This window comes from Amphibalanus amphitrite, unplaced genomic scaffold (genome assembly GCF_019059575.1).
Source record: "Amphibalanus amphitrite isolate SeventyFive unplaced genomic scaffold, NRLGWU_Aamphi_draft 001026F_arrow, whole genome shotgun sequence".
Classification (NCBI taxonomy): Eukaryota; Metazoa; Arthropoda; class Thecostraca; order Balanomorpha; family Balanidae; genus Amphibalanus; species Amphibalanus amphitrite.
Genome location: NW_024882520.1, coordinates 210,057 through 234,266, shown reverse-complemented (window position 1 = coordinate 234,266; position 24,210 = coordinate 210,057). Strand labels below are relative to the sequence as shown.

General features: G+C 48.6%; 1 protein-coding gene across 2 annotated transcripts in view; it reads left to right on the top strand.

The window, feature by feature from the left end:
• Positions 1-525: 525 nt before the first annotated feature.
• The window catches only part of LOC122369332 (methyl-CpG-binding domain protein 6-like), a 38,111-nt gene continuing 14,426 nt past the window's right edge, over positions 526-24,210 (top strand). The window contains exons 1-2 of one of the 2 annotated variants that reach the window (XM_043344000.1): positions 526-677; positions 8,126-8,575. In XM_043344000.1, the coding sequence (XP_043199935.1) occupies positions 8,169-8,575 (407 nt within the window). In that variant the 5' untranslated portion in view covers positions 526-677; positions 8,126-8,168. The remainder of the gene's footprint in view (positions 678-8,125; positions 8,576-24,210) is intronic. The other variant, XM_043344001.1, reaches the window with a different exon arrangement.

Sequence of the window (24,210 nt, the reverse complement as noted above, 5' to 3'; positions counted from 1 at the left end):
TAGGGGACCGGTTAGTAGGGTGTCACTGGGCACTGTCCATTGTCCTGCACAAGCTAATTTGAGCCCAGCCAGTTTGTACATACGTGCGCGAGTCAAGGGATCGTTCGCACGAACACTCGTTTATCGCCCCAAGGACCAAAGGTGTTTCGCTATATCTGTCAGTCACCAGCCCTTATTGCTGATTCGCCGGGGTGAGCTACACTTCCTGCCATCTAGCGCCAAGATCCCGAGGCCTGTGTTTGTGTGGCGGCCGCAGCGTCGCTCTCGATGTCGATCAACCAGATCAACGTATGTAGTGTACAATTACGAGCTGTATGCGGCTCGGCAATATAAACACAGATTAAATTGGTATAATAAAAACATCAGTTAGGCTTCGAGTATTACTGTTCCAGATAAATCTTTATCTTCTTTCCAACATTTTTGATAAAAATACCCCAGAGATACCCTACAAAATTGCACTACAGAATAACCTACTGCATATGGTAGCCCTATAGTAGTTTCTGGCTTCAGTTTATTTTCGTTGGATTGCAGTGTGGGAGGGTACGGTGACGGTTTGTGTTGTTTGAGATATACCTGCGATTACCTACTGAAACATAAGGTAGAGTTGGAAAGACATTTGGAGAAATATTTATTCCTTGTCATTTTCTCGGAAATTCTGAAGGTGCGACTACAGCATGGTAAGCTGTTTTACTTTTGTTGTGCTCAGCTGCGCCAAAACTGTCTCTTATGTCAATTTGCTTTTATATTTACTTGTTTTGATAAAATGAAGAAGCCTTATGATAATTTTAAGTGAAGAAATCACACTTCTTATGGGTGTTGTTATAAAAAAAAACATTTTTTAGGCAACTGACGTTATTGAACTTTGGTCTATTGATCTAGCGATGATTCCTTTCCTTGTAGTTGCAAATATGCATTCATACTTTGTATTTTACGCAGAGGTGGGCATCGTTACCTTATTATGGAAACTGCTACCACTACACTCTGCAACATGATGTACCCAAAGCGCAAGTGCAACTACGAAACTATTTTGCAGATTTAGATCATAAATCTGCAACTCACAACCACTGGCGGTCGCAGCCGCTAGCAAAAGGGGGGGGGGGCAAAGTCACACTCGCGGGACATAACATTTGTCAGTCACCGGAGGGGGGGGAGGTGATGGGCTAATTTTTTACGTCCACGAGGCGCCGCGCAGTTGGCATTACTTATGCTTCATCCACCTCATTCTTGCGTGAAATTAAGCTCAATTTAAGGCGAAAGCACCAGTTCCATTTCCCGTCCCACGGTGTTTCCACCGGTCGGGCCACTGCACCATGGTGACGGATCGGTGTAGCATATGTACTGGAAGGTCGGGCACGCGGATTCATGACCTTACCACAATAAAACAATTCGGAAAAGTACAGATACCTCTTGCTTTGAACAAGCATGTGAAACCCAGAGAGCATTTTCAGACTATGACATTTACCATTACCCATATAGTTGTTTGGCGGTGGGAGAGAATAGGCACACCGACCTCTGGAGACCCCCGGCCCCACAGGTTCCTGGTTTTCAAAATTGGCATCTGAGGGCCGCGCGCGACTCGTGCGGGGCCTCGCAACGGCTCTATTGGGGCTCACTCAATCTGCCTTATAGTCCTACTGCTAAAAAGACTGGCCCTGAGCCCTAAGGACTTCATCAGTCTCTGCCAGCCCCAGGACCCACACCGGCTCATGGGGTCCCGACGTCGAAATATGAAGGAATCTGCGCGGGACCATCAGGACGTAAAGTAATCTCGATCAGGACCAACGTACGGCTGTGCAGGAGTCTGCGTGAGCCCTGTGATCTTCAGAAGCCCACCCATGTATGTTTTCACTTAGAGGCCAGTTTAGGGCCCTCGGAGACCAGTACAGGGCCTGCAAACTGTAAAGGCCAGTAGGTTGAGACCATCAGAGACCGAGTTGGGCTCTCAGAGGCTTATGTGGGTCCTACTCATTACAGGCCAACATGGGGCCCTCAGAGGTCAGCGTGGGGCCCTAAAAGATCGGAATGAGCCGTCGTTGGAACCCAGAGGCCAGCAGAGGGCCCTCAAAGGCCAAGATGAGCCCTCCTCAGAGGCCAATGCAGACCCTTAGAGGCCAGCATCGGGTCTTCAGCAGCCAATGCGGGGCCCTCATTGGCACCTAAATGTTCGTCTTGGGACACCAGAGACAGCAATAAGGCCACTAGAGACCAGTGTGAGACCCTCAGACGCCGGTTGGGGCCCCTGAGGCCGGTTAGGGGTCCTCATAGGTCAGATGTGGGGCCTCAGAGGTCGATGTGGGCTCTTAGCGGTCAACGTGGGCGCTTGACCGCCACTGAAGTTCCCTCAGAGGTCAGTGTTGGACGCTCAAAGACCGGTGTGGGAGCTATATTAACCCGCGCCCGGCTGGGGGTCCTGGATTTCCACGCCCTGCTGGGGGGGGGGGGGGGGTGTTTGAACACCCCCCCTTCTAACTCGGCTCCTGGGCCACGTAGCGATACGCGGAAGGCGGCGTTCGAAAGAGCGTCAAAAATAGTGAGGAAATCACTTCGGTCAATTTTTTGGTCAGGTCAAAGGTCAGGTCACCAGAGGTCATTGAAGGCAAAATTTCGCCGATTTCCAGGTCGAATGTCGACAATTTCCAAGAAGCCAACGCATAACTCGGGAACCAATAGAGCTACAGCGCCGCGGAAAAGCGCATTCGATAGCCCTATTAACGCCCTTTCTGAGTAATTCTCTCAGATTTGACCTAACGTCAACGGTTTTGCCTGCAGGGGGCAAAAACTGCAAAAATAGCCCATTTTTTCGGACAGTTTTTCTGCAATAACTTTTGACCCAAGCCTTGTACGAGCTTACTTTTACCGGCATCGTGTTCCTCTCGTCAAGACGCATCGAATGAACTATAAGTTGACCTTGAAAGGTCAACTTGAAAATTTGACCTCAGGTCAAGGTCATGACCTGACCGGAAAGGGTCATGTTGCATATCAGTCGATCCGTATCGTCGAGCTGAACACATCTAAGGCGTTTTCATCGCTCTAGCATGCCTGTATCAAAAGTTATTTGCGAAAAAACTGTTAGATACCATTCGTGACCTAAGATGACCTCAGGGCATAAGCAGGGGTCACGGACACCATTTTCATGTTCAGTGTGTCTAAACCACTTGTAATATAGTGTTTGGGAGTGTTTATAATGTCTTTCGTCCAAAAGCGGAGCATTTCAATTTTCTCCCATTGACTTATAATGGGGAGGTCGCAAAATTGACCTGACCTTAGGTCATCGATATCAAAATTCTGAGATATACATTTTGTACATGCTATTGCTCTTAGCAATCGGTGAAAGTTTCAAAGCGATCGGTCACTCGGTGTAGCTATGACAGACATTGAAACTTTTTATGAGGTGAGGTCACTTCAAGTGACCTGGTGACCTGACCTTGAATGACCTTGGTCTGAAATTTTCACAACATGTGTAGAATTGATGTATGATAAGGTGTACCAAAAACGGCGGCGCTCCGCGCCGCCGTTTTTGAGATATTCGCGAAAAACCACAAGGGGGGGGGGGGTGTTCAAACACCCCCCCCCCCAGCAGGGCGCGGGTTAATAGCTGGGCGTGTTTTGTTAGCCTCGTGACGATCGAATCAGGGCCAGGGTCCCATACACCTATGGGGGCCCATCGGTTGCTTGAGGGGGGGGGGGGGGGCAAATGATATGATGGCCCACTGATGTTAGTTGTCGGACTTTCGTCCCCGTCTTGAGTTGAGATGTTAGTTTCACAACGTTTCGGCCAGTTACTTCTCCGGCCGTCGTCAGGTGTTCTTTGGCCCTTAGAAGGACCTGGATGTTGGTGGCGTTGCGCCGTACGCGTCATACCGTTCGAAAGCTCCTGTAGTCAGCGGGAATCGAACTCGGGTTTCCCCGGTGATAGTCCACGGTTCTAACCACTCCACTATCGAGGCAGACATCGTTATGGAGCTGGAAACTTGGTGTCATTTATCCCCCAGATGTTTTTGTGATTTCCTTAGTAGTGGGAGCCATATTGGGCTGATGTCAACGCTTGGCTTGCTGATGGGGTTGCTAGCCAGCGCCATGTGTGCGGCTTCCTTGATTTTTCTGATTTTCCAGTGTGGCTCCTTGTCGATGATGGTGGTATCATCCCAAGCAGGTCTGTGATCTCCTTCAGACCATGCATGCTCCGCCACACCGGATTTCAGTGTTTCGCCTCGGATGGTGGCCTTCCTGTGTTCTTCGAGCCTGACCGCCAGTGGGCGGCCAGTCTCGCCCTTGTATGACCTGCCGCAGCTGCACGGGATGTCGTATATGCAGTTCTTTGTTTTCTCCTTGGTGGTTGGCGGTCTGACCTTTGTGAGTGACCTGCGGAGGGTGGTGGTACTTCTGAACACCGTCCTGATGTTGTATGCTCCGCAGATTCGCCTTAGCTTCTCTGACAGTCCTCTGTTGTATGGGAGGGATACTGTCGCGATGGGCTTATCCCTTGGTTGTTGTTGGGATGCTTCCTTGGGTTTGTGTTTCATGAAGCTCGTTGGGTATCCGTTTCTCCTGAAGGTGCTGGTGAGGCGTGACATTTCCATCTTTCTGGCTGCTTCGTCTCCACAGATGTTGGTGGCTCGGGTCTGCAGGCATCTTACGATACCTTTCTTGACTGTGTCTGGGTGGTGTGACTTGAAGTTGAGGTAGCGGTCGGTCGCTGTTGGTTTGCGGTAGACCGATGTTCTGAATGCTTCCTCAGATTTCTCCACTTGGACGTCAAGGAATGGTAGTTTGTTGTCGACTTCTGTTTCCATTGTGAATTGGATGGAGGGTCGGAGGCTGTTGAGGTGGTCTAGGAACGGTGTTATGTCCTCGCGATGGTCCCACAGGACGAATGTGTCGTCGACATATCGCAGCCACAGGGATGGTTTCAGTGGTGCTGTTTGTAAGGCCAGTTCCTCGAAGTGTTCCATGTAGATGTTGGCGATCACCGGTGACAGGGGTGAACCCATGGCCATTCCTTCAGTTTGTTGGTAGTAGTCATCGCCCAGTTGGAAGGCGGTGGTGGTGACACAGAATGTCAGGAGTTCCATGATGTCATCAGTCGGGATTGTCGTTCTTTCGGGCAGTGTATCGTCGCTCTCCAGTCTTGTCCTCACTATGCTCAGAGCTTCGGTAGTGGGCACATTGGTGAACAGACTCACCACATCGAAGCTTACCATTTGCATGTTCGGCGAAGGTCGCATGGCCTGAACCAGTGAGACGAAGTGGGCTGAGTTCTTGACATATGTAGGTGTTTTGCCACTCAGTGGGTTGATGATCTTGACGAGGAACTGGCTCAGAGGATGGCAGGCTGAGCCACGGCAGCTTACTATTGGTCTTAGCGGTACATTGGTCTTGTGTACCTTTGGTAGCCCGTACATGTGTGGAAGTTTGCTGTGATGTTGGCTCAGCTTTCTGTACTGGGCGTCCGTGAGTTGTTCCTTGTCCTTGTTCTTCTTAAGGCGCTTTGTTAGTTTGCGTTCACAGGCCGGGGTTGGGTCTTTCTTCAGTTTGGTGTACGATCCATCTGTCACAATGCTGTTCATCTTGTGGTCGTATTCCTTCTTGTCCATGACAACGGTGGTGTTTCCTTTGTCTGCTGGAAGTATGATGATGCTGCCGTCTTGTTTGAGGTTGTTGATTGCTGCCAGTTCCTCTTTGGTGGTATTGGCCTTTGGTGGTTTGGCCCTTTCCAATGCATGCATGCGATAGTGGAGTGGTCGAAGAACACAGGAAGGCCACCATCCGAGGCGAAACACTGAAATCCGGTGTGGCGGAGCATGCATGGTCTGAAGGAGATCACAGACCTGCTTGGGATGATACCACCATCATCGACAAGGAGCCACACTGGAAAATCAGAAAAATCAAGGAAGCCGCACACATGGCGCTGGCTAGCAACCCCATCAGCAAGCCAAGCGTTGACATCAGCCCAATATGGCTCCCACTACTAAGGAAATCACAAAAACATCTGGGGGATAAATGACACCAAGTTTCCAGCTCCATAACGATGTCTGCCTCGATAGTGGAGTGGTTAGAACCGTGGACTATCACCGGGGAAACCCGAGTTCGATTCCCGCTGACTACAGGAGCTTTCGAACGGTATGACGCGTACGGCGCAACGCCACCAACATCCAGGTCCTTCTAAGGGCCAAAGAACACCTGACGACGGCCGGAGAAGTAACTGGCCGAAACGTTGTGAAACTAACATCTCAACTCAAGACGGGGACGAAAGTCCGACAACTAACATCAGTGATACTAACACCTCGTCTCAAGCATTCAGAAGAACTAGATATGATGGCCCCCTTTATGTGCCTTGGGGGGGGGGGCATGGCCCTGATGCCCCCCGCGACCGCCACTGTGTACACATTACATACAGGCCTCTGAAATTAAATACTAGCTTATGCAAACTCTATGCAGGCCCCGGAGATCCCACGCTAATCCTTAAGAAACCAAGCCGGCATACGGCATCACCACCGGGCTTCTGAGGTGCACAGCACCAACCCATGAGGTCTTACTTTAGTGTCGTAGAGCCACGCTCATTTGGCAGGGCCCACCCGCCACTGGGAAGAGGGTCTCATGCCAGCCATTGCTGGGCCTACGAGAGCCTCAAGCAAACCCACGCTGAAATTCCATATAAGATCCTGCCATACTCGTGAACCGGTGCCAGCGACGCTGACCGCCAAATTGACAGAATGCGAAACTGAGCCCACTCATGAGTGAAATTTACGTCCTTTGATGGCGCAAGAAAGAAAATGAAACATGCAAAAAACTTTTCTAGGACTTTTGTTCGATCTGAAAGGTGGGGCCAAAAGATAGTATGGCCCCACCTTTCAGCACCAAAGGGGGGGCCATGGCCCCCGTGGCCCCCCCCCCTGGGACCGCCTATGCTCACAACTCCGCAACTCCACAATTCTGCTACCAACCTCTATAAGGTACCTTTGTTTAATCAGTTTTAGTCCAAAAGTGCAGTGCTATGTTTGATTGGTCTTACTTTTTGAAAGTCACCAGAGGTCAGCAAAGTGAGATTTTGTAACTTTCAGCTTCAGGCACTCTAACTCTAGAACCAGAAGAGCTGGAGTGGTGCGGAAAAAATGATAGCTCATTTACAGCACTATCTGAATTAAGGCATCAGCTTTGACCTCAGGTCAATGGTTTGGCCTCCAGGGGTAAAAAATCGCCAAAATAGCCAATATTGATCAAATTGGTTTTTGGCATAGCTTCTCACACAATAAAGCTACATCAATAATTTCATCACCATTGCATGTCTTTCATCAAGGTGCGGCATTTCAAGGCTATCAATGATATATAAGATGAACTCAAAACCTCAAATTGAAAATTTGACCTCAGGTCAAGGTCACAACAAGACCCAAAAAGGTCATGTTGCGATTAGTCTTGACAAGATAAACACAATTGACTTGTCATGAAACCTGTATCTCGCTTCGATCCTGCTGCTGAATTGCTTAAAGTAAACAGACATCGTAACAGTGTCTATGTTCCTAAGTAAAATATAGAATTAAAAGTGGCTACAGTTCCAGATTTAGTCTATCATCAGTTTTAATCAGGGCTGCAGAGTCGATGGATTTTCGGCGACTCCGACTCCGACTCCGGCTTTCAAAAACCAGCTCCGACTCCGCCTCCGGGCAGAATTGTCGACTCCGACCGACTCCAACTCCCGACTCCGACTCCGCAGACCTAGCAGGGCTGCGGAGTCGACAGATTTTCGGTGACTCCGACTCCGACCCCGGCTCGGGTTTCTAAAATCGACTCCGACTCCGACTCCGACTCCGGTCACAACTGTCGACTCCGACCGACTCCGACTCCGACTCCGACTTCGCAGCCCTGGTTTTAATTGACTCTATTCTATTTGTTTTAGATTTTACCCAGGAATATATTCATTATTATGATGATTTAGTTATCTTTCATCACTGCGATTGACAATGAAACAGCTACATATTGAAACTGATAGCAATGCCATCTCTAAAGACAGTCTCTGAAGCTGATTTTTTATTACAATGCTCATTGCAGTGGTTTGTTATGCATGCCATTCTCCGGAAAGGCAGCTTTTGGTGTTTGATCTCTCTGATGGTCGTGTCTCGTCTTGCAGCGCACAGCGCCGTCGATGGAGGCGCTGCCAGTCTGACCAGGAGATGAGCGCGCCTCCGCCGGGCGGCGGCTGGCCGTCCGGCGCCCCGCCGCCGTCCGCGCCCAGTATCGACTACTGGAAGCAGCTCCAGTACCGGCAGCTGCAGCAGCAGCAGCTGCAGTACCACCAGCAGCAGGCGGCCTGGGCGGAACCTCGGGCCGCCGCCGCCGCCGTATCCGCGGCGACTGGTGACGGCAGCAACTATGTGACGACGGTGATGGTGGGCGGGCTGCCGACGCCCGGCTCGCCGCGCCGCTGCGAGTCCGTGCGCTCGGACGCGGCCGAGTCGTCGTGCAGCTCGCTGAGCCAGGAGAGCCTGTCGCCGCCGGCGCGGCTGGCCGGCGTGCACTCAGTGACGGCACCCGAGGGCTGGAATCGCGTCACCAGCAACGGACTGGTGGTCTACGTCAGGTGAGTACCGACCGCGCCGTCTGCGGCTGTTGGCGCTGCTCCCCGAAGTGATGTGCATTTAGACAGCTCTGCATTGTCCCATGGGCACCTCTAAAACACCCCAGCTTCTATGGCGTGTTTTGTTTGGGATAGCGTTCATAAGTCGGGAGAAAACGGTATTCAGTTGGGCTGACATCGAGACGGATATGTTTGCCCGCTCCCGGCGCATCGAGCAGAGATCGGCGCTGCAGCATGAATCGTAGATGACTGGGAGTCTAAAGGTCTCCTACTGTCTTTTGGTAGGTGACTAGGCCGTTTCGATGTTTTTTACTTGCTGGATACCGCATCGGCTGAACCGGGTTAGATGACGCTCCTTCTGTTAGTAATAATCTAACCGAAGAGGCTGTGCTACGGGAACAAGGCATCTAGGGTCACTAGTGTGGCATGAAGGTGCGGTACCTCTGAGTGCCCCTGCTGTCCAGGCGGTGCGTACAGCGCGCGGCGATGGCCACTGGACGCGCCCACCGGTCGCTCCCTCCTCCCTCCGCCGGTAATGACAGGAAGCCGGCGGCGTGTGCACCGGGACCGCTCCCACCAGGTGGCGGCTGGCCGGCGCGGCTCGTCACGCCGCCAGTGACAGGCGACACGCCCCCGGCCGCCGACCGTGTGACCGTGTGAACACACAGGTCTCCGTGGGGGACTGGGGACCGTCCCGCGGTCTGCGCTCCAATGTCAATCCCCGGCGTCATCGAGGACGCCGGCCGCCGCGTCGGGCCGAGATCTCACTGACGGGTTGTGTGCTGTCAAGACTTCAATGACCATACTGGGAGACTGAGTTACACAATACACATTAACTGAGGTCCCGCCCACGTCGTGTGTGCGGGCTGAGGGCCTGAGGCTAAGGCTCCCTGACCTGCCGATTCGCGGCTCTCTGCCCTGACCCGCTGATTCTGCGGCGGTGACCTCTCGAACCGATGCTAATTTGTACGATTCCCTGACCTGATCCGCCGTTTCTGGGGTCTATGGCTTGCGCTCTTTGATACTCCATTGGCGGATCCAGGGCAAATAACATTAGAGGCAAATGTCCCCCCGCAGCGCCCGAAATCGAGGAAAATTGACGGTTTTTGGAGAATAAATCAAAGGCTTAACAACATTTATGAGCAAAAGTTAGTTGTACCTAAACGGCACAGCAATGCGCAAGGAATCGAAATCCGATGAGTTTTTGGAATTCGGATAATTTTTGGGGTGTGCTCTCCCCCCTACCCCGCGGCGTCCAAGACCGCCAGAAGGATCCACCAGCATGACTCTCTGACTGACCTGCCGTCTAATTCATTCACCTTTCACCACAAACAACTTTACCTAGAGAAGAAATCTACATAAAAGGATCATACGTTAACAATGTCGAGAATGCTCAAGGGACAAGAGACGACACTTCCAAAGAGTAAGAAGACATTGTTTCATGTACACAAACGACAAAACAGTGCAATTCAAATCTTTATATCTACAGGGTGTCTCAAAAGTTCGTTCACACATTTCCCATGCCAATAAAGCATATAAGAACCGGCCAAAAGTATAAGGTTTTGGTGTCTGTGTGTACACTAGACAAATATGCATGCTTTGACAACTGATTAAGAAGGTTGGAAACCAACCCCTTTGCTGTATCTCCAAAAATATTTGCCCATACCGATTTTTGTTGCTCCGTCAGCTGCCGGAGGCTGATAAAAGGCTACCAGCTTTCAAGCTCTTGCAGGGGAATCCCCTGCAGTTTCTGCATCGGATTTAGTTTTGACTAGCTCCCCGGCAACATCTGATTTTCCCTGAAAGCCGACAGCTTGCATCGACACCATTCTTGAGTATTTTGTAGGCATTCTCTGGCGCTAACTCCTTCATGAATGACTGGCGCCGACATCCCAAGCGCCATTTTCCTTTTCAAAACGACCCCATTCCTGAACAAACGGAAAGTACCAGGAGTAAATTTTTCGCATCATATGGTAGCAGAATGTGTCGGACGTCTGTTTCTCAGACACATTGTGCAAATTTTGCAAATTCCAAGCGCTCGTCATTCCCCATGCCAAGACCTTCGCTCGGTTGCGGAGTGTTTTCCTCGGGAGATGTTCTGCTTTGTAAACGGCCCAAACCTGTCCATCGTGTGGTTTTAGCGGGATTTTGTGTTTAAAAGAAAATCATTCGCTGTAGATCTGCCTCTTGAAACTTCGTTAGATAAAATTTTACAATAACTGACACTTTTGGAGGGTCAGGTGTCCTTGGCATTGACGATTTTTGTGTTATTGTCCCCAAAAATTAGCGTTATAGATATTATAAACAATTTTAAATTATTAATTGTCCTTATTTTACGATGACCTGCACTTTTTTAAAATGGGTAACCTCTGTCTGTGACCTTCTTGCCAGTTTTTAATAGTTATGACCGCACTTTCAGCTGCTTTCCGGAACACGAGTCTGCTGTCGTGCGAGGGTCGTTCAAAACGCCGTTAGTCTCGCATGGTTTCGTCCTTCAAAAATTTTAGCCACCATTTTTATGAGATGATCATCATGTTGCACTCATCCTCGCCGACACATAGCCATGTGTCATTTCCGACTTAACCATTCCCATTACTCCTGAAACAGAGAGTTTCACAACATACCCGACTTTGCAACCTACATTTTCGTGCCTGACCCATGGTCAGAGGTGAACCCTTTTTGTGAGCTCATGAAGGGTCGAATGCACTTGAAAACAATGAGACTGCTTGAGGAAGGCTGTCACCAATGCCCATGCAAAATTTCGACTGTTAATTTCTTGTTGATTCAGAATTATTGACAAAAAAGCATGGCTGGTACCTGTGAACGAACTTTTGAGACACCCTGTATGTATATTTCGCAGACGTTCATACGACGTTCAACCCATACGTTCATACGGATTTTTTTTTTCATGTGAACGATTGAACGAATACGAATAGTAATTTATCGAATATTTGTCGAATATCCTATTGAATATGCTATCGAATATGCTAATTAATTAAACATATGTACTAAGTTTCATTTCATTTGCACTGACGAAGACGCCTTGTCGTTGAAACGTCTGCGAAATATAGATATTCAGGAACACTTCTCCACTGGCTAAAATCTTACCTTAGTAACAGATTACAACGAGTACAAATTCGAAATTCCTTTTCTCAACAACGCAAAATTAACGCAGGATGCCCCCAGGGATCGGTACTTGGACCTCTTCTAGCACTAATTTATCTAAACGATCTATCAAAACGCACATACAACGACATTTTATTATTCGCAGACGACACCTCTTTATATGCCTCCCACTCACCAGACACACTACAAAACACCCAAACGACCTTACAAAGAGACTTAGACGAAATTTACAAATACAGGGTGTAACGAAATTATCCGGACATCTTTCTTCGCGCTGTAATTAAGAAGCAAGACATTCTGATATTTTCCCTTTTGAATTATTATATAGCCACCTTTCATAAGAGCGCAGGCCGCAGGTACACATTTTTGGAGCATTCCAGCCACTGGATTTTCCAGCACAGTGGGTTTCATATAGAGTAGCGCCTTACTAACCTGTGCCCGCAGTTGGGCGGCGCTGGTGGCGGGTGTCCCCTCATTCATCTCCTGATGGACAATAGTCCATAATATATCGATGGAATTGCTTGGGAACTATTTCCAAGCCATAGCCCTTTAGCCCAGAAGAACAAAAAGGTCCTCTCGGCATCACTTCTCATTCTGCTAGGGACTTGAAGGTGGTGCGCCGCCCCGTATGAAGACTGCGCGGCTTGAATCAGGCATCGGTACACGTTCAGAAACCGAGCCATCCTGTGCCGTCTGGTTGAGTGGCTCCAACCAATCGCTAGCCAGGATGTTGCGCCGGTAATACTCGTCACTGATAGTGGTTTTCTGTGTCGTCATGAACAGCTTGAATATTACACAGCAGCTGAACATGCTCCAGGTCTGGATTTTGGCCGGATGTTTGACGCCGGCGACGGCCGGCACATTCGAGCTGCTGGCAGCCCACACATGGCCGATTTGACGGTTCAACGGGTATCGCAGCTGGAACAGCTTCCCATCCGACCAGGTCACCTCATTCGTGTCTTCCTTCGACCAGTGGACACGCCCTGGCCTGAAGCCAAAGGTGGTGGACTGGTTGTTTTCCCGTCAATTTCATTGTCTTTTCCAGTTTAAAGGGCAGTAAAACCAAGCTAAAGGGCGGGTAACGGTGAATCATGATTTTGGACCTCTTATTATCTGCCTTGGTAAGAATTCGAGTCAGTATGCGGATTAATTGGTGCCGTTTCCTTGTCGCTATCTTGACAACTCTCCTCACCACTTGGCAAAGGGCGCCTTTTGCGATCGAGGCCGGGCTGAGTCTGCCACCAAGTCCCAGCGTATTACGCCTCAGGCAGATGTGCTACTGGCTGCTGCTGATGTCCAGCTGCTGACAGACCAGCTTCTGGCTCATGCCACCATGCCACCAACACGTAGCCTTACTACGAAACGAGAGACTGTACTCCTTTCTCTCCACTGCCTTTTAAACGAAAACTATCAAATGAACCCGTCGGCGACTCGACTCTTACTCAGAGCAAGAGTCATTTCGCAAGGTCAGGTCACTGCTGAGTTGAGAGCAGATACCAGAGGTATGCATTCATCCAATTTTCCAGCTTCTGACATTAAAAGAGAAACTGTGCGAGCAGATATGGCGAAAAAATAGATGTCCGGATAATTTCGTTACACCCTGTACGGACAAGACTGGGTCATTTCATTCAATTCAGCAAAAACTAGTCAACAAACATTCTCACTTAAAAAGTCACACCGACAGCCGACACTTCACTTTGCTGACACTCCTATACCGAAAGATGAGACTCATAAACACCTTGGACTGACGTTTTCTCACGATCTCCGATTCCACGAACATGTAAACGAAATTATAAGCAAAATAAACAAAAATACCAGCCCATTATATTCAATTGCAAAATATCTTCCTCGACATATCCTAGAACAAATTTACAAAACGTGCATTTTACCTCTTTTTGACTATTGTGACACTGTGTACGACGGACATATCACTTTAAGAGACATTTCTAGACTGGAGACGTTACAAAACAGAATAGCGAGACTGACGACTGGGACCCTGTTTAGAACACCATCTGACAAACTACGCACCGAACTAGGATGGGACAAATTGACAACCAGAAGACAAACACATCGATTGACACTCTATCACAAATTAAGTGGACCTGATAACCACAATATTCCAAATTATATCTCAACTATCATCCCACGTACACGACAATATGACATAAACATGACACTTCGAAACGCTAGACACCACACTTTAGCTCAAACCCGGACAACAACACATCAACGCTCCTTCTTTACTCTCACAGGAAAACAATGGAATACACTGCCAGAGACCACAAAGCAATTGCCCCTCTCAGACTTCAACAAGTGGATCAAAAAACATTATTCGGCATCCAAACCACCCACATATTATTCACACGGTAGCAAAAATCTAAACATTCTTCACACCAGACTAAGGACTAACATGACACAGTTAAATTCTCATTTATACGAAATTCAGAAAACTGACTCTCCAGCTTGTCTGTGCGGTTTCCCTCAAGAAAGCACAGCACACTTTATCTTCTCATGCCCATTATACACACGACAAAGAGACGAAATGAACCAAAATATATCCCGAAGCTTACAATCCAACTTTACACTTCAACCTAAAACCATCCAACTGGAAATCCTCCTGCACGGCTCAGGCCTCGACGGTGTCGGCGGTCGGGCGGTGGCACGCCACTTCCAAAAATTTATACAAGATACTCACAGATTCTCATGCGCTTTCTAACTTCATCCAGGGACCTGGCCGGGCGCGGCCTCCTGGCGGGGCGTGCGGGGGCGGTGGCTGCGGGCGGTGGCCGGCGACGGGGCGGCGGTCGGGCGAACTTCTGACTGAGCGTATGTTCGAAGTATGAGAGATGATGAATGTGTTCAGGCGTGTACGTATATATGTATGTATGTGTATGTATGTACGTATGTGTATGTATGTAAGTATGCATGTATGTGTGTCTGCGCTAGTATTATACCTACATATTTCCGGTGCACTGCATCACGAGAGTTGGCACCTAGACTTAAGCCCTTTGGCTTTTGTGCCTCCTCTTATTTTACTAGGTATATATTATGCGTTTAATTTGTATTACCAATAAACAGTTGGATGGATGGATATAAAGATTTGAACTGCACTGTTTTGTCGTTTGTGTACTTGAAACTTCCAAAGAGCCCTCCCTAAACAGATTATTTATGTAGTCGAAGTAACTCAGGACCAAATCATACATACGATAATGACACGCGGTGTGACACGCCCCTCCCCCTGGGGCCCCTCCGAGTGACCTGAACAGCGTTTAGAGGCGTCCGAACATCAGCCTGGGAGATCAGAGATCCGCAGCTCCGGCAGGTCTGCTCAGCGAGTCAAAGAACCCTTTACGCAGGACCGGCAGTTCAGGTCAGGAAGTCAAAAGAACCCTGACCACAGACTGGGATTGGACTGGGAGGTCCGAGACTCGATAGCCGCAAAACCGGCAGGTTCTGACAGGACAGGAGCAGTACCAAGTAGAATCGCGAAATCAACTGGTGAGAATACGCACCATTTCTGGCAAAATAGGACTTTCGATTTGACACACAAATTGTATGAAATTTCACGGTCATAGAATCGTCACTGTTCTAAATTTGATTTGGTTCCTGGCTCGTTGGTTGTCACGACTCTGGGCTACTCCGAAAGCCTGGCATAAATGGTAACCGACTCCAAGGAGTCTCTCAAGGCAGGTCCCATTGCTAATAGGCGACAAAAATGAGTAGTAAACTGCGACAGTGCGTCACTCCTCCACCAGAGAGCAAACGGTCGACGAATGCCGAACCGACCATTTAAACCTCTGATTTCCTGTGAATGATCTATCACGTTCATGTTATACCTTCCTATTGTCATGCTCAATGTCATGTTCATTGTTCATAGTCGATTCAGGTGTCATTCGCGTTTTTGGAATAACGTTCTTCTTGAGAGTCTTGGTCGCGGCAAGCTTTCAATGGTTACGGCATCGACCGCTGTGAATTTTATTTTTGCGACAACGCTATTCCAATTTCTGACAGCGTGATCCGTGTTGCGATCGAAATATCCACATTACCCTACGCGTTATGCACTACGCTCACCGACTATCCACTACGTCGAGTGCTGCCAACTGCTTGGGCCGTGGCGAGTCAGCCCAGCCAGCGCGGCGCGGTGGAGGGTCAGCGGTCACGTGACCGAGCGTCGAGCCTGTCCGCTGCACGGTGATCCGCATACGGCTGTCGCTGCGCCAGCGGTCCATTCATCATCGGTCTTTGCAGCCACCGAGCCGGAGATTTATGTCGTCACAGATATTTGATATGGGCGGGTATCTCAGTGCGTCCACGGCAGGAGCGGGCTCGTCTCTCGGTACCTAGTCTACCGAACCGATTTACATTTCAGCGACCGCTGCCCGGCCTCACTGCCATCTGAAGGCGAAACTTTCCTCAGTGTGCACCTTGTAGGTCACTGGTCATACTGTGGGTTCAGATAATGTTGGTGCTCCTGATACACCGCTCCCGTTGTCGATGTTCCGGTCATAATCGAGGAGAACAATAACTACAGGTTCATCTGTCTTGCTGCTAGATAAATAAACCGACGAGGCATTGAAAGCTCGCTTGCAAAATATTTTCCTATCGATTGTGTTTGGTGCAGGCTGCCGGCGCCCATTGTGTGACTGTTTGTGTTGAATTCCTTCTCCATTGTTTTGACGTGCTTTGAATGCGGACCGGCTCTGGCGGGTCCGCAAGACTGTGGTAGCTGAGTGACCGCCCTGCTGGTGGCTGCTCGGGGCTGCTGCGGTCGGTGGGACGGCCACTGCTGCGGTCGGTGGGACTGGCTGCCGGCTGTGGCCTCCGTGTGCCCAGCCCCGCCCGGCTTCAGCGCTCCCTCCCTTCCTCCCTGGAGCGGCCATTAGACCACCCTGGGCAGTGCCGGTGTAGAGCGCACACTGCAACCGCTCGGGCCCGGTGCTCCGCGGCCGTGCGGGCCACCGTCTTCTGCGGGTCGGCACCGGTCCGGCCCGCGGCAGTCCTCAATGGGTACCAGCTGGATCGGACGATACATTATTCATGATACGGGCGTGCGGAGTGTACGGCCGGCGGCGGCCGCTTCCGGCCGTGCCGCTCTGTCTGTCGACTAATTGGGCATAGACGGACCTCAATCGGTGCTGCCTTTAAACGGCGCCTCAGCTGTGCCGAACGTCCGGAGCTTTCAGAGGGTAGGCGTGCATTGTGGATGTAATGTATCAAGTTAAATGGGGCGGATAAGGGACTGGCGTTACGGTATCGAATACCTCATTGTGCTTGATGTCATGAACTCAATGCTATGGAAGCTGGTTGCTCGTTGTATGTTTTCTGTGCCCTGGCAGTTGCCAGTTGCCTCATTATCGATTCCTGGCATTGTCCGGTGTGGACGGATTGAACAGAAACTTGAAGCATTTGGGCTACAAAATATTGAAAGTTCATCTGATACTGAAAATGTCATTGCTCTGGTTCTGACTTCATTGCCTTCAGTGTCATTGGTCACCAATAACAGACGACCTGACCTCACCAATTCACCATTTCCGGGGCACATTACCCTCAGTGACTGTTGAGTCACCTTTCGGTCCGCGCTGTCCCCCGGAAGATCCCTTCCGCTCTCCGTCACCGTCTCCGGCCGCATCCGCCGGACGCTCGGTAGTTAAAGGGAATAGTGCACTTTCCTGAAATAAGTTTTTGTAATGGATTTATGATTTTTATGCTCAAAATAAACAGATGATAGAATAAAATTTTATTTGATAAGGATTATTTTCTTTATTTAAATATAGGAAGAACAATATTCTATGTATATAAAATAATGCTTGACGCGGAAACTTATTACGCGTTGGCCAATTATATGGCGTAGATCAAACCTACGCATGCTGCATTGGCTGTAAGGAGCATGCTGATTGACTGGTGATGACACAGTTGCATTCCTCATCGAGACACACATTTCTGATTAAGACACTTTTCGGATCAGGAAATGGAATATATTTGCCTAGAGTGATCGCTGGGCCGTAAAAGCTTCTGATTTGTGCTAGTCTCAGCTCAAGCTACAAAACTGCTATTTCGATTCCCATATGAATTCCCAATGAATTCAGTTCAAACCACCATGTTAAAAGTGAACTACTTCCTTTAATCGCTCGGTGTCTGTCTGTCGTTGGCGGTTTGGTGGTAACAGCCCCGTACCGCTACCCCTCTCAGCCAGGTGAGAGCCGGCCGTGCTGATTGATGTGTCGGTAGGTGCGTCGGTCGGTGGTGAGGGGTGGGGGAGCGCGGCCACCGGCCACCGCAGTGGCGAGGGGCGCCTCTCGCGTGTGAGCCCGCCGACAACACTAACGATAATGAACGACTGCCGGCGGCCAGACGGACTAATTGGGCGTCGGACGGTGGCGGCGGTGTGTTTGCTAATTGCGGCCGATATGCCATTGATCCAACACGGTGACGTTTCATTCGTGAGCCGGGGAGAAGGGGTGACTCAAATGATAACGGTGGGCACGGACGGCAGACTCACTGTCCTGGGATCTTCAGACGGCTCCATCAAACTACATAGCAGGAAGTGAGAGGCGTTCTGCTATACCTGATCCGTGTAGCTTTCCCCTAGCCTGCTCACTATAAACATCGATAGGTATTTGTGAATAGCCAACATCACCGTGGTTCGGACAGCCTGTTGACTATTTGGCTGTTTACGGAGCGAGCGAAGCGAGCGTAGTCTTTCCTTAGATTAACGGAAATTTCTGAGTATGAGCGGCCGGCCGGCCGGCCGGCCGGCCGTGGTCACGCTTTTGCGAGGCTTATATCTCAGCAACCACTTGACCGATTTACACGCGGTAATTTTTGTAGGGTAGCTTCATTCCTTCTACCAAGAATTGGACTATTCCCGATGCATGTGGGTGACCCCTTATGCACGTGCCACGTGCAAAACGAAGAGGTGTCACTTTTGTAATTGTTGCAATATCTCGGTAACTACTTGGCCGATTGCGCTGAAAGTTGGCATGTAGGTAGGCACCCACTAGGCACTGCATATACATGTGCCAGAGTTGGGGTGCTGCTGCACGTGCGCACGTGCAGGGGTCGTTTCCAGATCTCGAGAACGGCTGGACCGATTGCGCTCAAATTTGGTACACGGTTAGGGACCGGTTAGTAGCGTGCCGCGCACAAGTCAGTTGGGACCCATTTTGCACGTGCGCACGTGCAGGGTGCCGCTTCCAGATCTCGAGAACGGCTGGGCCGATTGTGCCCAAATTTGGCACATCGCTAGAGACCAGTTAGTAGGGTGCCGTGCACAAGTCAGTTGGAGGTACCCCCTCGCAATTTCGCACGTGCAAGGCCCACCCTCTCGCTCGCTCCGTTAGTCGCCCCAAAAGGCGTTATACTGGTAAATTAAGTTTTATAAGATCCTATGTTTAAGGGCGTGTGACTTTTAGTGGCGTCCTTGCCGTTCTGTGGCCGCTGTTTCCCGGAGCTGTGCACAGATCCCCGGCGGCTGATTGCCATTCTCCCTGCGCTGCATGGCCGGTAACGAGGCGCCGGGACCGTCCCCGTGCTGACAGGCAGCGGTGCAGATCAGCCGGGCAGCGGTGGTGCATGCAAACAAAGGGCCGGGTGGCAGCCCCTTCACTCCCTGACGTGGCGCGGCTCGAGGCGACACCCGCCCACCGAGCGCCGGCATACCGTGCCTTCCCGGCGCGCCGCCATTACTATCATTATCGTCACAGGATGCGCGACCCTTCACCCGGCGTACCGGCCACCTTCTGCCGGCGTGTTCCGGTGTCGGCCGTCACTGGCAATGGAGCGCACCCACCGGCCAGTGCAGCGCCTTCCCGCTCCGGGCCGCGAGTTACCTAAGTGTGGAACTACAAGTCGATTCTAGGGCTCTGATTGGTGACTTTGGTCGGGGGATGACGCTTATAGCATGACGTCACTCGCGTACTTGGCCGGACCAACGGCGCGGCGCAGGCGCGCCAAGCCAACCCAGAGGCTCTCAAACTCAATTGTACAGATCCTGCGCATTGAATGGCGAAACTTCGGCGAGTTCGCTTGAGTTTGGAAGCCACTGCCAGAGAACTGGAGACGGCCGGATTTGATTTGCTGGACAGTGGGCAGCGCAGATGGCGATTGACGGTGCCAAAAAGATGATAGAGAAAAAGGGGTTGAGACTTGAGCAGTGAATTATAAGCCTGTTGCATAGCTGAGTGGTAAATTGTAAAATACTTAAGGTTTGAAGAGATGCAGTGTAGTTTAGCCGGATTCCCGGATGAAAAGTCAAAACGTTAAAAGTAAACGGATAAAAAGTCAAAGGACATTAAGTCAACAGACAGAAAGTCAACATCGCAAGAAGTCAAAGGACAAAATGTCAAATGAACAAAAAGTCAACCTGCCAAAAAGTCAACACGCCAGAAGTCAACAAGCTAAAAGTCAACACGCAAGAAGTCAAAAGACATAATGTCAAAGAGACAAAAAGCCGACATGTCAAAAAGTCAACGCGCTAAAAGTCAACACGCTAAAAGTCAACACGCATAAAGTCAACACGCAAAATGTCAACGCGCAAAAAGTCAACACGCAAAAAGTCAAGACGCTAAAAGTCAACACGCCTAAAAGTCAACACGCTTAAAGTCAACACGCGAAAGGTCAACATGCTAAAAGTCAACACGCTAAAAGTCAACATGCTTAAAAGTCAACACGCTAAAAGTCAACACACAAAAAGTCAATAAGCAAATAGTAAATAGGTGCGCGAGAAGTTGATGCGCAAAATGTATTCAACAGCAAAAAGTAGTCTTTAACAGCAGTCGTTAACTAAGTCGGTACAAGTACGCCGCAGCCCGCGTCTCCAGTCGGCGACTGACCCGCGCCGGGCCACCTGATCCCCGGCCCCCGCCCGCTGGGCGCCGGCTGCACCGCATAGCGCGTGTCGGCACGCCCCCGTGCGTGCCCCGACACTACAGATAAGAACGCTCCTACCTATTTTTACTTTGCTTTAAAAAGTAGATTGGGAATGTGAACTTATCTATATAAAGTTGGCGTACTGTGCCTGCTGGTGGCGGGGGGGGGGGGGGGGGGAGTTCCGATAAGGAGACGTAGGGCGGAGGCGAAGATGAAGGAGAGGGACAGTAACTGGTGGCCACAATGCGTTATACTCGTACTTGTCACCTGGGGCATTCCACGATAGATCGTACCAGGCCCGTCACCCTCATCTCTCAGATTTTAATGAATATCGGTCCTAGGGGTAATCATAGGCCCCAAAGACGCCTGGCAAAATATCAGACTTCTCAGATCAAAACTTTTTGAGTTATATTGCATTACATTTTTTAACTTCGGTTTGTAACGGTGAGTTTGATGGCCTATAACTCAAGAACAGGTTAAGCAACCAACAAACAGTAAACAACACTAAGCTTGCGATGAATTAAAAATTAATATCACTATTTAAAAATTCCAAAGAAAAATTTTCATTGTTGAGAAAAACCTTAATCTTTTTTCATTTGCCACTAATGACTTTTTGGACCAAAATTTTTCACATTATTATTTTTTTTCAAAATTGTCATTGCAAATCGACTTGCACAAAATAAGAAAGGTGTTCTTTCTATAAGTTCCTCATTTTTCCGCAAACAAAATGGGTTTCGGAGGGGTTGATACGACCCCAGCACGCCGTTTCGCTTCTAATAGAGCTAGAGCCTCGCGGAAAAAACGAGCGTGTGTGCCATTACAAGTCGCAGCGATTGGCACCCGATTTTAATGTCTCAAATTAACCGGTAGGGTCTGAGGTCAGGTCAAGTGACTGAAGTTACGGCTCGGTTTTTAGTAAATAACTTTGCAAAAAATGGCCGCAGAGCCGCGATTTTGGCAGCATTGTGTTCGCCTAGCTCAGGTGCATCGAATGGTATATTTTTTGCTAGGGTGAGGTCAACTTAAGTAGTTGACCTCGGGTCAAGGTCAGGTCAGAGACCCTCAAGTCACGAAGCTGGGCAAAGGGTATCATATGGCATATCATTCGATTCGGAAGGTCTTACCGAGTCCATTGGTGGCTTTCCCGACTCTCTAGCTCCATTTGATCGGGAGTTATTGATGAAAAACTCGTACGACCCTAGTGACGTCATAAATGACGTCACGCAAGGTTAACAATGCAAAAGTGAAGCATCGGACTTTGCAAGGAGTGCATGAAATCACGATACCATGTACGTGAGATAGTTTTAGATCATTCTCGGCGCCAAAATAACAGTTTTTATATTTCCCCATTGACTTATAACAGTGATGTCACGTGACCGACCTGACCTCATGTAACCTTAAAAAATTCCCAGATATACAAGTTGTGAGACCTCTGGAGGACACCATGTATGCGTCCTGTAACTTTCATCTCGGACAGCTATGGTCATTGGCGTCCAAAACAATGTCAGAACCAAACAGCTTTTTTCACACTCGCGCTTATAGGAAAGAGGGTTGGATGAACCCTCTTTTCACTTTTTTTCAGATGACTCAGACTTCAATTGAAATTTCAGTAACCAGTGATGTCACTAGGCAGCTTTACCACGCCATTTGTAAGCTCCCCTCCCGAAATCACTATTCGAAATCGTTATCTTGACGTAAAATAAATACATTTATAGAAAGAACACCTTCCTAATTTTTTGCATACTTAACAATGAGCCAAATATTTTTTTTTAAAGAAATAAAAATTCAGAAAAATTTGGTCCCAAAGTCCAAAAATTACAAATGAAAGAAAACTAGATATGTCATATATCAAAAATTGCGTATTTTTCGAAATTTCAAAAATACCTATTAATCTCTGTTTCATTGCAAGTTCAATGTTATATAACATTTGGCATTTAAATAACCCGTCTTCGAGTTACAGCCCGCCAAACTTAGCGCTGCAAAGCAAGATCTAAAAAATGTTATACACCATAACTCAAAAAATACTTATCTGATAAGCCTAAAATTGTTACAGGTGGATTCAGAGCCCCTGATTACCCCCGCGACCAATTTTCGTCAAACTCCGAGAGATTAGGGTGTCAAATTGGAAAAAAGTGGTACGATCTATCGTGAAATGCCCCACCTCTCTTTGGACGTCACAGCTCCGAGGTCCTAAAAAATTGTGTTTTTAGCAATCGCATCTCGATAACTTAATTGACCTATACATTTCGATGAAAATTGGTCACCTTAATTGTATGCAGTCCGTGAATATTAACAGGTTGTTGTCTGTTGATGCTGATATGAGCGTTCCTTTCAAGGCAGGACAATCCGACAATCACACAATTGCCTCTCGTTCCAACTTCCACCTATCTAAAAGAACGACGCGCTTTACTATTGTACCAATTGTACCATACACTACGCTTGAACTATAATAAAAGTGTGAAATCGCTAATAGAACCCGTGACGGAATCAATTGATGAGAAACGTCTCCCTACACAGTATAGGAAATTTGAACAAGCGAACCTTTCGTATCGATAACATTCCGGGTTACTATATTTGTTGAAATAATTCCAGTAAACTGCGCCTGGGACAGCCAGTTGTCTCGAAGGATCATGTAACGCTGCCTCATGACAACCTTACGATGCGAGCGAGCTCCCATCCAGCACGTAAGTGTTAACGGATGTGTGTCAGATTTCAGCCAAGCATGCCCGTGTGACCAGCTGAGTCGCGGTTGCGGGCCATGGGAATCCCCATCAGTCGTGCAATGGAGGCAGTCTCGCTTCAATGTCCAATGATGCAGGTTATATTGTGCAGCATCCTGCTTAATTGTGTACTGCTGTTTGTAAATGTTATCTCATGTATGTAATGACTGATGATCCAGGTGTCATTGACTTTGTCTCTTTGACTTGTCCTTTTGGGTTTTTCGATTTTGGCTTTTTTCCTTTGGATTTTTCGTAATTTGACTTTATGTCCTGTTGACTTTTCGTCTTTTGACCTTTGTCCTCTTCACATTTTGTCCTTTTGACTATTTGTCCCTTTGATTTTTTGTCCTTTTGACTTTTTGGACTTTGACTATATGTGTTTTTGACTTTTTGACCTTTTGACTTTTTATTTTGACTTCATGCCCGGTTGACTTGTTGTTTTTTTTACTTTTTGTCCTTTTGACTTTCTGTCCTTTTGGTTTCTTTATTTTGACTTTATGTCCTGTTCACTTTTTGTCTTTCGACTTTTGTCCTTTTTACTTTTTGGCAATTTGACTTTTTGCCGTTTTTACTTTTTGTCTTTTGACCTTATGTCCATTTGACTTTTTGTCTTTTGACTTCTATGCTAGTTGACTTTTTGTTCATTGACTTTTTGGCAATTTCACTTTTTATCTTTTGACGTTTTATCCTTTTTGACTTTTTGCCTTTTGACTTTCCTCTTTGTTGACCTTTTACCTGTTGACTTTTAAGATTTTTGACTTCTTGCTTTTGACGTAATGTCTGTTGACTAGTCATCCTTTTACCTTTTATCATTTGACTTTTTGTCCGGAACCCGTTTAGCCGACTCAGGGGCATTCTGCCGAGTTATGTAAGGCGGAAGGGTCGCAACTCGCAAGTCGTTTGTTTACATGATTGCCTGATTAA